At 34.7% G+C, this 16,830-nt stretch overlaps 1 protein-coding gene across 28 annotated transcripts in view; it reads left to right on the top strand.

The window, feature by feature from the left end:
- Positions 1-16,830, top strand: part of RIMS2 (regulating synaptic membrane exocytosis 2) — a gene marked incomplete at its 5' end in the record, with an annotated part of 588,318 nt that overhangs the window by 459,893 nt on the left and 111,595 nt on the right. For 9 of the 28 annotated variants that reach the window (XM_080803113.1, XM_080803112.1, XM_080803114.1 and 6 more), the window contains one exon: positions 23-195. The exons of 16 other annotated variants lie outside the window; for them this stretch is intronic. In XM_080803113.1, the coding sequence (XP_080659239.1) occupies positions 23-195 (173 nt within the window). Of the gene's footprint in view, positions 1-22; positions 196-1,061; positions 1,314-16,830 lie in introns of all 28 variants that reach the window. 3 more of the 28 variants (XM_080803110.1, XM_080803089.1, XM_080803100.1) reach the window with 1 other exon arrangement.

Below are 16,830 nucleotides of genomic sequence, written 5' to 3'. Positions count from 1 at the left end.
GTTTGTCAATCTGTGTTAACAGTATCGATCAGGATGGGATCCTCATAGAGGGGCAGATAATATTTCCACTAAATCTTCGGACAGTGATGTAAGTGATATATCTGCGGTTTCAAGGACTAGTAGTGCTTCTCGTTTCAGCAGCACGAGCTACATGTCTGTCCAATCAGAACGGCCAAGAGGAAACAAGAAAATCAGGTGAGTAAAGGGACTTTAGCAGGAAATTCTTCTAAACATATTTTAGGAGGTCTTTGGTTTTTCTTTGGATAAACCTAAAATCCTGGATTTCAAAATAGTTAATACGTGTTGTTAAGGCAATAAGAAGTTCTGAACATATCATTTTTTATTATACTTTCATATATATTCAAACTACTTGTACAGAAAAGTTCCATAGAACAAAATTTTCTTACTAGACTACTTGAAATCCTATCATGGGTTATTTTTTTCATGTTTGCTACTTTAAAAAGTAATTCTGTTATTCTGTCTTATCTTAAATTAAAGTGATGCCTAAGTGAAGACTTGAATTTGTTAATGTTCCAAGGAATATGAAAAATAATAGTTTGAAGGGTTTTTTTTCCCTAGCGTAATACACTTCAGTGATTGAGAATACATAAAAATATTACTTTTTTAGTAGGATGCTCATCCATTCTCCCGAAACTTTTAGAAATGCATGGAAAAAGTCCTCAGCTTCTCAAAAAATGTATAAATGTAATATATGTTAGTATAATTTTCACTTATCACCTGACCTATAGATTTTATGGGCACCTAAACTTTTTTTTTTTTAAATCCCATTACATCAGAAAACATATGTAATGGAGACCATAACTTTTTTCCATGCAGCTTTGTGACAGGAAAATATGATCTGAAAACAATGCTAAGTATTGCTTACATGGTGCTTCTTCTGGTATACACTGGGAAAAAAGTAGTCAACATTTAAAAGATAGAATTTGTGTTTTAGTAGTTTTCATTACATTTCTGTTTAATTTCGTGTGCATTTTTTTCTTGACTTTTTCTTTCTTGTTTGTGTTTATTTGCATGCCTTCGATCTGTGTTGCTTTCAAAAGGCCAAAGGGAATAGAAGAGGGAGGGCAAGAAGGGGATAAGCACGAAGAGATAGTTCATGAGAAGGAAGAGGTAAAGGACGAAAAACTTAATGAGAATGAGAAAGGGACAGAGATCACAAAAACATGTGATAAGGAGAAAAACAGAGAATCAGGAGACGAGGAAAAAGCACAAGATATACCTGAGCAAGGGAAAGAAAAAGAACAGTGGAATAAAGAGGATTTGCAAGGACGATTTTCACAAGATGATGACAGGTAAAATTTGCTCATTTGTGTAGACATTTCCCATTAGTAATGTAGTCCTTTTTCTTAATCCTAAAAACTATTTTGCCATTTACATTTGGTTTATTTTCTTGTGTTTTTTCTATTTAGCTTCTAATACAACTAGTTCATATATTGGCAAAGTAGCATCAAACAGATTGACTTATGAAACAGTCTTTAATTTATGTCCACTAGCTCCGAGGGCCTGATTTATTTGATTTTCATTATGACTCGCTGAATCCAATGTAAATTTCCCTCAGTTCCCTTAGTGTTAATTGCTGCATAACTTCTCCATTTGTACAGTCAAAATTTTTAGAATGAGCTTCTGAAGGGCTTGAGAAAATTTAGCCTACTTCATAAAAAATATTACACACTGGAGATTTACTCTAAAAATGAGTGGCAAAATAGCTAGCAAAAAGTAAGCTTTATCCAGTCTGTGGGCTCCCTTGTCTCTTCGTTTTTGGTGGGTTCTAGCCCAGTTTTGAGTACTGAGGAAGATTGCGAATCAGGGAGGGGCAGTACTCTGTTACTCAGAAAAGGATAGATGCCCCAGGGTTTGTTAGAATGCAAGCCCATTAGGTTAGCTCCCTCGAAAAATTCAGTCAGCTAGAGAAACTGGCAGAGAAGGAACTTTGAACGGGAAAGAAAGGGGAAAAACATAAGCAGCAAAGTATAAAAATAACTATGTTTTCATTTTCATAACACAGGCACCAAGTAAGCATGAAGCTATCGTTCTTTATAGCTCTATACTGAAAGGCACATCGGCCCAAGTGTGCAGTAGACTTCATCTTTCTGCCTGAGGAGATGAGGTTTCTCTAATTATATTTCTCAGAGACTGAGAATTACCCTCATGTCCATTTTGGACATGATGGAGGAATTTGGATTTCTAGTCAATCCAGAATTTGACTTTGTGTTAGTACATAGCTGGCTTGATAAGCATACTCTATTATAAGCCAGACTTTGCTTTATTATATCTAACCCCAATCTCAGTGTGTACTTATTCATAGCTAATGAGAAAGATAATTGGGGCAGATGTTTACCCCTTCAGTATACAATTCAGTGGTTTAGAATATGACATATCACTTTTTGTCTCAGATTGGTATATTACTATATCTGTGATCTGTGAAAGTTTCTGTATAACAGATAGTAAACCTAAAAGGAATCCCAAGTTTTGGCATGTTATGTGATTTGAGTCTAAACTAGTAATTGCAAATCTATCTTTATCACTTATCCAACTTTCAATAATTATGGTGGTTCTGCAATAAAGACCATTTTTCTGATTTGTTGGCATAGAATAATTTCATGGTTAATTCACAGAAAAAAGCTTTTGGGGTTTCCTTGGAAGAGTTTCCTTTCTTTCAAAAGCAGAGCAAATTCCAGGTCTCTACTGTTGTCTTTCTGTATACTGTACAGAGTACACTGGAGCCCATTGGTGTTTGCCTGGAGCCAAAAGTCTAACAGACCTGGCTTGGTGGGCAAAGGTTTGGAGAAGATTTTAACTTTAAGTTCTCAGTTTTTAATTTATTACTTTCTTCATCATTTCCTTTAGGGAAAGAGTACATTATTTTGCAGGGGAAAAGGAAATACGGTATTTTCCTAGCAATCTGAGTTATCAAGGCACTGTACTCTGCTTAAGTAACTATATAATCCTTCTGAAACTATAAAGGGGGCCAGGCAGATGTCCCTAGGGAACATAGAATCTATAAGATGGCGGGAGGTATCATCTGCAATTACTTTGTAGGAAACTTTTGGTGTCACTAATTATTGCAACATAAGTTCTTGAAATTGCTTTCATTTTTTAGAATAAAATGAACAGTCTTTATTAGAGGAAATGTGTCTGAGTACACCCAGTAATATTTTGTTTTGGTAGTTAATGAACACAAACATAGATTGTTTAAACACTGAAAACAGCTTATGTGCTTATACAAAATTATTGGAAATAATCTTATTTTATAATACACCATTGACATTTTATGCCTTTTACTAGTAATCCAAGTTTTATAAAGGAAAAAATTTTTTACTTCCAGCAATGCTGGAACGTAAAATGAACACAGTGACTCCAATGTATCAAGTCCATTATAGTTGCTGTTTTCATTACAGTAATTGAATTTTATTGTGTGATACAGAATTATGCTGTTTTGGGGTAGTAGTCACATTAGAGTAAGTCTTCTGAATATACAAGTAAAAAATGAATAGGAAAAAGTAAATTCAAAAATGGTTCATTAAATTTTTGAATATAATATTTTTTCAAAGTTAATAAGTAATATATTCATATTTAGATATTTACATATATGAATATAAGTCAGGTTAATGTCCCTATATCATTAATGGTTTTTTTTGGTAATCTAGAAAATCTAAAATTATATTAACCATTTAAAATATTTTTCTTAGTCTGCATACATGTGTGCATGTTCTAAATTTTATATCTATTTACATTTGCCGATTATATACCGTGTACATATGGTAAGCTGGCTCAGAAAAAAAAATGTTCAGAGTTCAAAGGTAAGGAGAAATAATTTATTCAGCCAATACTTATTTAGAAAATTTCTCAAGCACTGTACTAATAACTGGGGATAGAAATGAAATTAAGCATTTCTAATTATCTAAGCCTGAGAGTGAAGCAGTGTCTTAGCCTTGTGTGAGTGGATATTTAAGGATAGCTTCATACCCCAAAAATATTATCAATATACCTAAGCAAATTCACAAGCACATTTGAGGAAGGAATTGGACACAGAAAGGAGGGGATCTTAAGTAAATCTGCAATGGAAGATAGAAGATAGAAAAAACAAATACTGAAAAATGTAATATTATCAAAACCAACAATATTGGTAGACTCCTCTTTTCCTCCAGGTTTTGTTCTAGGACTATAAGACAAAAGAAAAAATTCAAGAAATTTGTTCTCTATAAATTTTTAGTTCTCAGGCATGTCTGTAAATGCTAGAGAATTATAATTTCTTTTTATTTATTTTTTTTTAAAGATTTTATTTATTTATTTGACAGACAGAGATCACAAGTAGGCAGAGAGGAGAGGCAGGTAGAGAGAGAGGAGGAAGCAGGCTCCCTACCGAGAGGCAGGTAGAGAGAGAGGAGGAAGCAGGCTCCCCGCCGAGCAGAGAGCCCGCTGTGGGGCTCGATCCCGGGACCGTGGGATCATGACCTGAGTTGAAGGCAGAGGCTTAACCCACTGAGCCACCCAGGCGCCCCTATAATTTCTTTTTAAAGAGAATTTTCTTGAGGTAGGGAAATTTTTTAAGAGGAAAAGTTTGGCATCCATTCAAAAATTCATGAAAAACTTCTTAAGAAACTTGAGCCATCTAAATTATATAGATAAAAGTTCTTATAATCTTTAGAATGGCAAGCAGAATAATTGTTAATGAAATATTTATTGCTACTAACATGTAGATCAGAGTTATAGATCGGTGTTGAACACTTCATGACAATGTAATGTAATTTGATGCATACAGCATAATTATGCCCATGTCACAGACTTTTAAAGGAGAAAGTATGTCTCATAAAAGTAATTGTGGATGAGACATCAGAAATACCTGGCTTCTCATCCCGGTTCTGTCACATCTACCTCCTCGCTCTGTCTGGGCTTTTTTGCTTGCCAGTTGGAGGAAGGGGTAATTCATACTCCTTGCCATGGTACGTAGCCAACAGGAAAGTAAGCATCTTCTATTACACTGATGATTTGTCTTTATTATCGTGAGCTCAAGAGATCAGTGGTTCTGCAATTAACTGCTAGCAGAACAAACAGCTCAACATAAATTTCCATCATTTCACAGATGTTTCCAAAATTGAGGTGACTAATATTCAGTCCTCTGTAGATCAAACTGGGTCTTTTCAGTCTTCTGGAAGTATGTTTCAGGGCAAACTCATCCCATAGGGCATACTGATTGACTGTGCTCTTCCACTCTTGTATTACTGGTGGTCTGTGTTTTCTTCTGCTTTTTCTTTCTCATTAAGGTTATCTTCTAGTTAGTACTACTGAAATCGTACAAAATTGAGTAATTTCTCCTGTTTTATGATTATGCATGAAAAGGGAACTTTAGAAAAAATATGTAAACAATACTCTTAGAATTTTGATTCTGCAATTTTGGGGTGGAGCCCAGGAATTTGCACTTTTAAAACAAATAGCCCAGCTGGTTATGATGCTATCTATCCTTTCTTTGGAGTTGCTTATATTTCCTAATGGATTTTATGGTCAGCTTGTCAGTTTTGGGGGGGGGGGGCTGGGAACAGCCAGAATTTTGACAGGGATTTAATTAGATCAATTTCAGAACTGTTATCATTTTTAAAATATTATATTCCAATCTGTGAGCATGAACTGTTCCATTTATTTTCTTAACTTTCTTTCAATGATATTTTATTGTTTTCAGTGTACACATCTTACCCCTCTTTTGTTACATTTATTCTAAGTATTTTTGGGTGCTATTATAAATGGAACTATTTTATTAATTTCCTTTCAGTGCTGTTCTTTGCTAGTATATAGAAATACAATTTATATTTATATGTTGATCTTGTATCCTATAGCCTTATTGTGTTTCATTTACTAGTTTAAAAGGTTTTTTTGTTAATTCCTTAGGATATCCTATATAAGAGATCATGTTATCGGTGAATAACATTCCTTCCGATCTGATATGCCTTTTATTTCCTTTTCTTGTCTAATTGACCTGGCTAAAACCATCACTACAATGTTAAAGAGAAGGGACTCATAGAAAGTTCTTAAAAGAAACAGCCACATAGAATTACTCTGCGTTAGCTGTTAAAGTATTTTTGAGGATATTTTCTCAGATGTCTCGCATCCATTTTAGAATGACCAGAGCTGAAGGCAGATGCTTAACCAACTAAGCCACCGAGGGGCCCTTTAATTTTATGTATTGAGCTTAGTATGTCTCCAGGACAGACAAGAAGACGGACAGAACAGGATTGGCTAGATCTGGCAGATGACTAAGAAAAAGATTTGGACTGGAAATACAGATTTGGAAGTCATTAATATACCGATGCTTCTTGAAGCCATGAAATTAAAATGCACCGACAAGAGAGAGTTAAGAAAAAGGGCGGGGGGTGTGGTTAGGATGGGATCCTGGAAAATACCAACATAAAAGGGGCATACAGAAAACTCACAGAAAAAATGGAGGTGACCAGAGAGATGGACAGAAAATTAAAGGAGTGTACAATCACAAAAGCTCAGAGGAAAAGGCATTTCAAGAAGAGAAGGGTAATGGGATCAAATTCTAGAAGTCTGCACAATAAAATATGAAAACTGTTAAGACCTAGCAGCATATATAATTTGAAGCAATTTTAACAAAAAGTTACAGAACTCAAAATTATAGTAAAATAGACATAGAAAAATAAAGTCTCAAAAAAGAGGCAAAACTGAAAATGTCAATCATTATATGTAACATAATTTTCATATCCTGTAGTTCAAGAAATTGAATGGAATGAATAGGTTTTGACTATGAACTTTTCTTTATAAAGTAGGTAAAGAGAACATACAATAGGATACAACATTTTGTTTTCTGTGAAGCAGATACATCAATTGTTTAGGAGAAATACTCATAGAATTTTAAAAGAAAGTTTTGCGTAGATTCTCCTAAAATGGATGAGACTGGGAGTTGGGAAGTTGTCACTACCTGATGGCCTTAATTTTCTCAAACACATAAGAGACAGAATATAAGAGTTTGGAAATTGAATTAGAGATTTGATTTGAAGATTTGGAATAATTGCTGGAGAAAATCAGAAAAGTAGCCGATCAAGAACAAATTAAAGGGCTGGTGAATAGCTCAGGAGATCCAACTGAGGGACAATTCCAAGAGACACCTGCATGGGAGAGTAGTGTGATCTTTTCTAGCAGCACTGAGCCAATCCAAGCATAGGTACAGAGGTCAGATTGCAGCATTTGTGGAGGATGGGAATTTCCATGGGAGAGGCTGTTAGGAAAATAACAGTGGAAAGAAATTAAGGGTGCTTATGTAAAATATCAGTGCTAGAGAAGAAGGAAGAGAAGTCCAGACAGGAACTGATAGACTAGGAGAATGAAGAAAAAAATTCAAAAATTGGAAAACTATATCATGTTGTACAAAAGCATATTTAGGGAGTTAGAAGGGTGAGAGGTTTCTATGTCACAGTATGACATTGAAACTCAAGATTGTGAGGTGGGGCTATTTCACCGATCAGCAAATTTGAAGACCTAACCATTGGAACAAGTACAATAGAGTGGATGAAAAGAATAAATATGAGGGTAGTTGGAGATATGTACGTTTTGGAGTTATGAAGCAGTTGGTTAGGTCTTCTTAATGAATATGTAAGTCTCATCAGATTACAGTAAAATTGAGAATTGAAAATAAGACTAAGCCAGCTCCTAAAGACTTAAGTGAATGAGTCAATGGCCGTGAAGTCACCAGATGATAAGAGGAAAGGAAAAAAAAAAAGGAGAAGTGTATGTTGGCATAGCCAGAAGTCATAAGCTGCAAAAATAATAATAATAGTTATAATAAATAAATAAATTTAAACTTTTAAGTAAAAATAGAAGACAACTAGTCCCAAAAAAGTGACCAGTAGTTAGAAATATTGCAGCCTATGAAGAAGGATAAGTACTTGTCACTAGGGAGGACTTCAGGAGAAGCAATGTGTTCAAAGAAGCACCAGGTTTTAGTTCAGACAAGATACACATCATTTTGTTGACCATAATGAAAAAGGTTTATAATAAGTAACAGTATAGGTTTGTAATAGTGCCACCTGGCCTTTCCTTTTCTGTTAGTGTCACTACATTTTCAGGGTATTCTTTTCAGCTGAGTCTTGGTATTTATGCTTCAATACCACATCTGTATTTTTTTGATATGAAATTGAAGATCAGTGTTAATTAAAATTTATTCCCACATCCTACATAAATTTTAAGAGACATAAAATTTAGTGGACTTTGTAATATAATCATTATTAGCAATTCTGCTAATTTGTATTTCTCTGGTGACTGGTTATTCTATCTTGTTACCACTTGAAAATTCTATTCAGAGATGGCTACACAGATTCATTACTGATGAATCAATTTCACTATAGTTAGAACAGCAATTGAGGGTTATATACATTTAAAATGTCTATTAGCCTTCATCTATATATTGAACTTTAGTTTTCTGGTATTGCCACCATTGGTTAAGCTGTAAGTAAATAGTGTTTCTATAGACTTGTTCTCTATAAAGAAAAAATTAATTGCTCTTTTTTTACATTTATTTCTAACATTTTCCCCACTAGCTGCATGTTAGAGAGTAAGATAAATTTAGTATGAAAGTAGAGAAACAATTAAATTGGAATGACTTTCAAAATATATACAAATATATATACAAATATATATATATATACACACAAAATAATAGCAGTAGTTTCCATCATATTTCATATTTGTTTTTATAAGCCAATAAGGACAATTAATCTACAGCTATAGTTCTAAACTAAATGCAATATTTGGAGCTAGTGACTCCTCACAGAACTACAGGTATCCCTCAGGATGAACAAACTTAATGTAAAAAGTTTGATTTTTATAGAAATAATAAAAGTAAGATCAAGTTCAAAGTCAAAGAATTTTCATTCATGAATATTGGGGTTATATGGGAGTACGTCAGTATAATGTGGTACTATATAGTATGGCTTCATTTTAACTTCTGATTCTCCATGTAGAAAAATGGGATCTAATATTAAGGAAGCAAAAGCTATCGAAAAAATATCCACAAGGGGCACCTGGGTGGCTCAGTGGGTTAAAGCCTCTGCTTTCGGCTCGGGTCGTGGTCCCAGGGTCCTGGGATCGAGCCCCGCATCGGGCTCTCTGCTCAGCGGGGAGCCTGCTTCCCCCTCTCTCTCTCTCTGCCTGCTTGTGATCTCTGCCTGTCAAATAAATAAATAAAGTCTTAAAAAAAAAAAATCCACAAATACCTGGCCTGAGACTTTAGAACCTTAATGACACAATTTGGTCTTTATATTTTAGCCTTATTCTACTTCAGTCTTTCACACTGACTGATCTTTCTCCTTACAGGCTCTTGCTTTTATACTCTTGTGTATATGCTCACATCGATTCTTCTGCCAATTTGTGGTTTCTTCATTTCTGTTTATGAGTAAAGTACCTACCCATCCTTCAATACCCAACTCAAATAGAAATTCATCTAAGAAATACCATCTCTTCTCTTCCTTCACAATGTATCTAATATTCTTTTACAATAACAGTTTCTCTTGTGGCCCTCATTTTTCTCCTCTGAATATAGTTAATTATATATCCATTTCATCAACCATGGTTGACCATTAGTTAACCTTCTGAAGGTAAATTATCTATCATTTTTATTTTTTATTGTCTTATCTCCCAGTATCTCCAATACATCATACAAAGTAGGCACTCAGTAAAAGTTGGTGTGTGAATATATGAATAAGTAAGATTGCAAAAAAGCAGTGAAAATTTAGAGGTGTGAATAGCTTTGAACATAGTGCTTCTGGCTTCCAACATAGTGCAATATTCAATACGCTCATCTCAGTCTTCTTAGATGAAAGTTTTTAAATAGGCCAAGCGGTCATTTGTATTGCATTTAGGAAAGATTCAGTTGGTTGATCTGTTGGTTTACTGATTTAATATATGAGAATAGTTATCTCTCTCATCTTTTACTTTTTTATTTTATTTTACTAACATATAATGTATTATTTGCTTCAGGGGTACAGGTCTGTGAATCATCAGTCTTACACAATTCACAGCACTCACCGTAGCACATACCTTTCCCAATATCCATCACCCAGCCACCCTATCTTCCCCACCCCCCCAGCAGCCCTCAGTTTGTTTCCGGAGATTAAGAGTCTCTTATGGTTTGTCTCCCTCCGATCCCATCTTGTTTCATTTTTTCCCTCCTTACCCCCTATGACCCTCTGCCCTGCCTCTTAAATTCCTCATAACAGATCATAAGATAATTGTCTGTCTCTGATTGATTTATTTCGCTTAGCATAGTACCCTCTAGTTCCATCCATTTCATTGCAAATGGCAAGATTTCATTTCTTTTGATGGCTGTGTAATATTCCATTGTGTGTGTGTGTGTGTGTGTGTGTGTGTGTGTGTGTGTGTGTATACCACATCTTCTTTATCCATTTATCTGTTGATGGACATCTATGCTCTTTACATAGTTTAGCTATTGTGGACACTGCTGCTATAAATACTGGGTGCACGTGCCCCTTCAGATCACTACATTTGTATCTTTAGGGTAAATACAAAGTAGTGCGATTGCTGGGTCGTAGGATAGCTTTATTTCAGCTTTTTGAGGAACCTCTATACTGTTTTCCAGAGTGGCTGCACCAGCTTGCATTTCCATCATCTTTATACTTTTTGATAGGATTTTAGAATTCATTTTACACTGTTCTTTTGGGGTGCATTAGACTGGCATTCGTTTGTCTAATCTTTAAATACTATCTTAGGGAACACTTTTGTTATTTTTTTCTTGTATGTCGTAGAAGAATATATATGTTGGGGCACCTGGGTGGCTCAGTGGGTTAAAGCCTCTGCCTTTGGCTTGGGTTGTGATCCTGGGGTCCTGGGATCAAGCCCCACATCGGGCTCTCTGCTCAGCGGGGAGCCTGCCTCCCATCCCCCCGCCTGCCTCTCCGCCTACTTATGATCTCTGTGTCAAATAAATAAATAAAATCTTAAAAAAAAAAAGAATATATATGTCATATAAGAATCCCTACAGGATTGTCAGACTAGTCAGACCTCATGCAGGATTTTTACATATAAAATAGTGATTATCGGGCATCCTCGGTGGCTTAGTGGGTTAAAGCCGCTGCCTTCGGCTCAGGTCATGATCTCAGGGTCCTGAGATCAAGCTCCACATCGGGCTCTTTGCTCAGCAGGGAGCCTGCTTCCCCCTCTCTCTCTGCCTGCCTCTCTGCCTACTTGTGATCTCTGTTAAATAAATAAATAAATAAATAAATCTATCTTTTTAAAAATTAGTGATTATCATTAAGACTGCAAAAATAAGGAAACTTATAAATTAGTTTTCTGAGACTTTCTAACAAGGTATTTTGAATAAGTGATAGTTAGGACTTCATGTTGACGTTGTCTGAAGACAACTGCATATTCTCAAAACAATCTGTGAATTAACCAACTTACTTTACTATTTCTGTTTATCATAGATTATGAATTACTTCTTTGCACAGCTTACCTGTCATCTGTAGAGACTCACAGAGGACTCAGCTGGCTTGCTTTGCAAAGTTGTGAATAAGAACTTGATGCCATGTTACACTAACTCATAATAAGCATAATATCATTTATTGTCTTCCAAAATTTATTTTAGTATTATAATAAATAACACATAAGTCCTCCAAAAATATACATGAGAGATAATGTAGCATGATGGTTAAAACTTAGATTTGGATTTTGATAGAACTGGATTGAATCCTGGTTCTGTCAATTCCTAACAATATAAATGTAAGCAAATAAAAACCACTTTTTTCATCTATGTAGCAAGGATAATAATAATAACTTTTTCACAGGGTTGTCATGAAAATTCAATGTAATTATATCCTTAAAGCCTTTAACACCATTCCTGGCATTCTTGGCACATGATGAGCATTTGATAAATAGTAGAGATTAATAAAGAAAAAAAGGAGGTGCCTGGGTGGCTCAGTCCATTAAACATCTGCCTTTCGCTCAGGTCATGATATCAGGGTCCTGGGATTGAGCCCTGTCTTGGGCTCCCTGCTCAGTGGGGAGTCTGCTTCTTCCTCTCCCTCTACTTCTCCCCACCCCTGTTCAGGGTCTCACTCTCTCTATCTCAAATAATAAGTAAAATCTTTAATTAAAAAAAAGGAAAAAGGGGCACCTGGGTGGCTCAGTGGGTTAAAGCCTCTGCCTTCAGCTCAGGTCATGATCCCAGAGTCCTGGGATCGAGCCCCGCATCAGGCTCTCTGCTCAGCGGGGAGCCTGCTTCCCCCTCTCTCTCTGCCTGCCTCTCTGCCTGCTTGTGATCTCTCTCTGTCAAATAAATAAAATCTTTAAAAAAAAAAAAAAGGAAAAGAAAGGAGAAGAAAAATGAATTATAAAATTCTCCATTTTGGGGCCTTTTTGACTGTGTATTTCACAGAAACTTTCCTGTAATGCTTTGACAGATAATTCAGAATAATACAAGTCAATCTTACATTTTTTACAAGAGAAAATAATTTCCAAAATACCAAAGACATTTCATGATAAGATAATTTCACAAAGTAATGTGGTAGGGATTCTGAAAAACGTTTTATAAGGTTTGTTTCATAGTTTGATATGGTTGACCTTTAACAGTCTTGGAGTTGAAGTGGTTTCATTCCTTAAATTGCCTTCATTTATTCAGCAAGTATTTTTGAGCAGCTTCTACATGGAAGGGACATATGGGGGACATACTGGTTGACAAGACCTAGTCCCTTCCCTCAAAGAGTTTAAAGTCTAGAGGGGAGATAGAGTAATTAGAAGCAACTAAATGATTACAAGAAGTGATTACAATAAGTAAAAATATAAAAAGTAATTCTAACATGTGAATTGATAATACTTCCCCTTAGTACATCATTTTAACAACCCACTTAATTATCTCATTTAAAGCTGTCTACTAACTTTGAAATACAAGTGTATTGAAAATGGAAGTTATAAAAGCGTTATCAATTGCCCAATATTAAATCATTTAAACTGAAGCAGAGATGGCTGACTCTTTCAACATTATATAAGCTAGGATCATCAGAAGAAAATCCATTATTTCTTATAAACCTCTAATCATTTAAAAAGTCTGAATTAATAGCTTAAGAACATATTTGAAAACCTTTATTAAACAGTTGTTCTTCGCTCTGATGCAAACCAAACACAAGGCTTTTAAAAATCTAAAAAATACTATAATTAAAACATTACACACTACTTTGTACTTGGGACTTCTGGGTTCTCCTATTTCATATTTTTGTTTGTTTGTTTGTTTGTTTGTTTTTAATCTTCCCACCATGTAAATCTGAAAGGATCTCAAGCTAAAAATGAGTCAGCAAGGTTAGATTATGAAGTATAAACATTTAGAAATATAAAATCAAATCTTTTAAATTTTGCTTTCCAAGTATATTTCTGGAAAATTAGCCCCATGAACTAACTAATGCTTAAAAATAAATGGTTTTAAGGTCAACACATATGGGAAACCAGTATACCTACTCTCCTCTTTAAGATTCATAGTCTACATTAGCTTTCAGAGTTCTGTATTAAGTTGTGTTTAAACAAGTATTTCCTAAACTTTATGACAGATTATTTTAGTGTAATACATTCACATTTTATTCTGAGAAATATGCTTTAAACTCAACGACATACATTCATTTTTCATCCCTAACTTTGCCTCACATTCTCTCAGTTAAATAAATATTTTTATTCTTGCTGAGCTTGAGCACAGAATTATAGTGCAAAATTTGGGGTTTCCCAGAACAGCTTCTTGGAGCTGAGAAAACCTGTTTATAGGGATTGATCTTGTCCCTAAAGAAGCAGACGGGTGGGGCTAGGAAAAGAATTGTAAAATCAACTACAAATTCACAAATCTGACAAACAGGAAATGTGGTATCCAAAGAATATGAGATACGATTTATCTTCCAAATAATGACACTGACAAAAGGATGCATAAAAATAGCTTACATAATTCAACAAATATCACAGACATTTATAATATTTGCTGACTATTCACATATATTTTCAATTTTAATTCACCCTGTCTCCTGCTTAGGAAATCACTTCAAACAAAGCCATTGAGTCTCCTTGTAGAGATGGGATTGATGGGTAGCCCATTTCTACCTTTTCTGTTTGCTTGGACCTTTAGTTGCTGAGATCAAAGGACATGATAGTTCTGGATCTCCACTGATGTCGTAGATGCACGTGTGTACATATGTATGTGCATGCATGTGGGCCACACACTGGTACATGCTTAAGGGAACTCTCACTTTCCCAATTTCCCTCTTTAAGAAGTGCTCTATCCTGCTCTGAACTTGAAGCCTTCTAATGTCTGATTTTCTAGACTTCCAGAGTTGGTTTTCCATTGTCATTTAATGCAGTCCATGACTCCCACAGCTAGTATTTTAACACATCATTAAACTTTATTATTTCTACTATCATTAGAATACACCCTCTTCGTTAAAAGAATTAATTATACATATTATATAGGACAAACATGAAAATTCTCTTATGTTGAAGGATATATATATTCATCAAGGCCTATCAACATAAAAATGAGTGAATATTATAAGAAATATTTATAGACTTTTTAAATTCAACATATAGCTACTTCATTGCCTTATTATATTTTCAAAGGCTTCACCACTTTATTGTTATCATTCTTTTAGTAAATAATAATGGTAAGGGGAGCCTAAGTGCCTCACTCAGTCAAGCATCTGACTCTTGATTTCAGCTCAGGTCATGATCTCAGGGTCGTGGGATTGAGCCCTGCATGGGGCTCTGTGCTCAACACAGAGTGTGCTTGTCCCTCTCCCTTTCCTCCTCCCCCCTGCTCTCTCTCTCTCTCTCTTTTTTCTTTCAAATAAATAAATAAAGATATTTTAACAATAAATAAATAAATAATGTTAATACATTTACAGAGGATTTTACCGGTTAAAAACTAGTTTTATATATAACACATACAAATGTATGTACATCTTAATATATAATATAGTATATCCATACATCATATGTATGTTACATATAGCTCTATGTGCATATGTATATGTGTCTATCATGAGATATTAACAGGAGGCTTAAGAGATTGAGAGCAGGTTTTATTTCCATTTTGAGGTGAGAATTCTCCTGGTTTAGGATTCTAATGCTGCTTTAATGAAAAAAGCTTAGAATTTAGGTTCAATTCGTACAAGTGGTTACCACTATAAAAAATAGAATCTGTGATTTAGGCGTACTTCTCTCAGAATAATGATGTTTAGGGGATACTAAAATCTTGACTTCACGGGAACAGAGTCTTCATCTGTCTTGACACTGCCTAGAACACTGCCTAGCTTCATGCAGGTCCTCAACACATATTTGTTGAATAATAAATGGATAAGTGAATGCCTATTTCAGTAATTTTTAAAAATGTGGTTGTTCACGAAAACAATTGAACTTAGATCATGAATGAGAGCGATAATTTTAAAAATTAAAGGTTTTTAAATACCAAGTAATTAGATTAAATTGAGTGCCTCTTCCCACAAATCCTTGAACTGTTATGAAATATTTAATCACCATATTACATCTTCTTGATTACAATTTTCCTTGTTAATGATTCATTCTTAAAATCTTAATGTAGTGCTTCTCTCTTTTTTTTCTGCTGAGATTTTATTTAAATTCCAGTTAGTTAACATAGAGTATAATATTAGTTTCAGGCGTAGGATTTAGTGATTTATCACTTACATACAACACCTCATGCTCATCACAACAAACGCATTCCTTAATCCCCATCACCTATTTCACCCATCCCCCCTCCCACCCTCCCTCTAGTAACCGTCAGTTTGTTCTCTAGAGTTAAGAGTCAGCTTTATGGTTTGCCTCTCTCTTTTTTATTTCCACCCCCTCCATGTTCATCTATTTTGTTTCTTAAATTCCACATATGAGTGAAATCATATGGTATTTGTCTTTCTCTGACTGACTTATTTCACTTAGCAAAATACTCTCCAGCTCCATCAATATCATTGCAAATGGCAAGATGTCATTCTTTTTTATGGCTGAGTAGTATTCCCTTATATACATCAGGGTACATGTATTCCTTTGAAATCAGTATTTTTATATACTTTGGGTAAATGCCAATAGTTGTAGTGCTTCTCTCTTATAGTTCAACTATTATATACAGAAAGCCACAGATCGTTATTCGAACGAGCTTTAGAAGTTCCCCAGTGATCTGAACTAAAGTTAGACTCCTATATTAGTGGTTTCCAAACCAAGCTCATAAACAAATTGCCAGGGGAGTGTCTTAAAAACATCAATTCTCTGACCTTATCATGAGAATTCTGTTCCAATGTATCTAGATGTGTTAATCAGTAACCCTATACAATATCACTGATAGTTGATTGTTAAATCTTAAAAAGAATTCAGACCTTGCTACCTTATGAGGCAGTCTACTATATTTTTGGACATTTGTAACTATTTCACTTTTTTAAATGGAGGCAAACCCTACCTGCCTATAACTTTAAAAAAAAATGTTCACTGTCTTAACCTGGAGAGTGATTATAAAGTTATTCACTTTCTAATTATCCTGTAATTGAACATATGTCTTACATAGTCCTTTGTGATATATTTCACAAGTTTAAGAACATGAAAATCAAATTGGAAGGGAGAGTTGTATCAGGGACTATCATCTCAGAATTAAACCAAGTTATGTTTGACCCATTGTGTAAGGGGCCCCACCCAGGTGGGAAGGGGTGTAAAATGTATTTTTAAATTATTTTATTTTAATTACTTTAATTAATTTATGTTTATTAATTTTATAATTATTATGTGCCTTTAAGATAAAACAACACATACCTAAGAAGA

Source organism: Martes martes, assembly GCF_963455335.1.
Source record: "Martes martes genome assembly, chromosome: 4".
Lineage (NCBI taxonomy): Eukaryota > Metazoa > Chordata > Mammalia > Carnivora > Mustelidae > Martes > Martes martes.
This window is presented reverse-complemented; position numbering and strand designations above follow the sequence as displayed.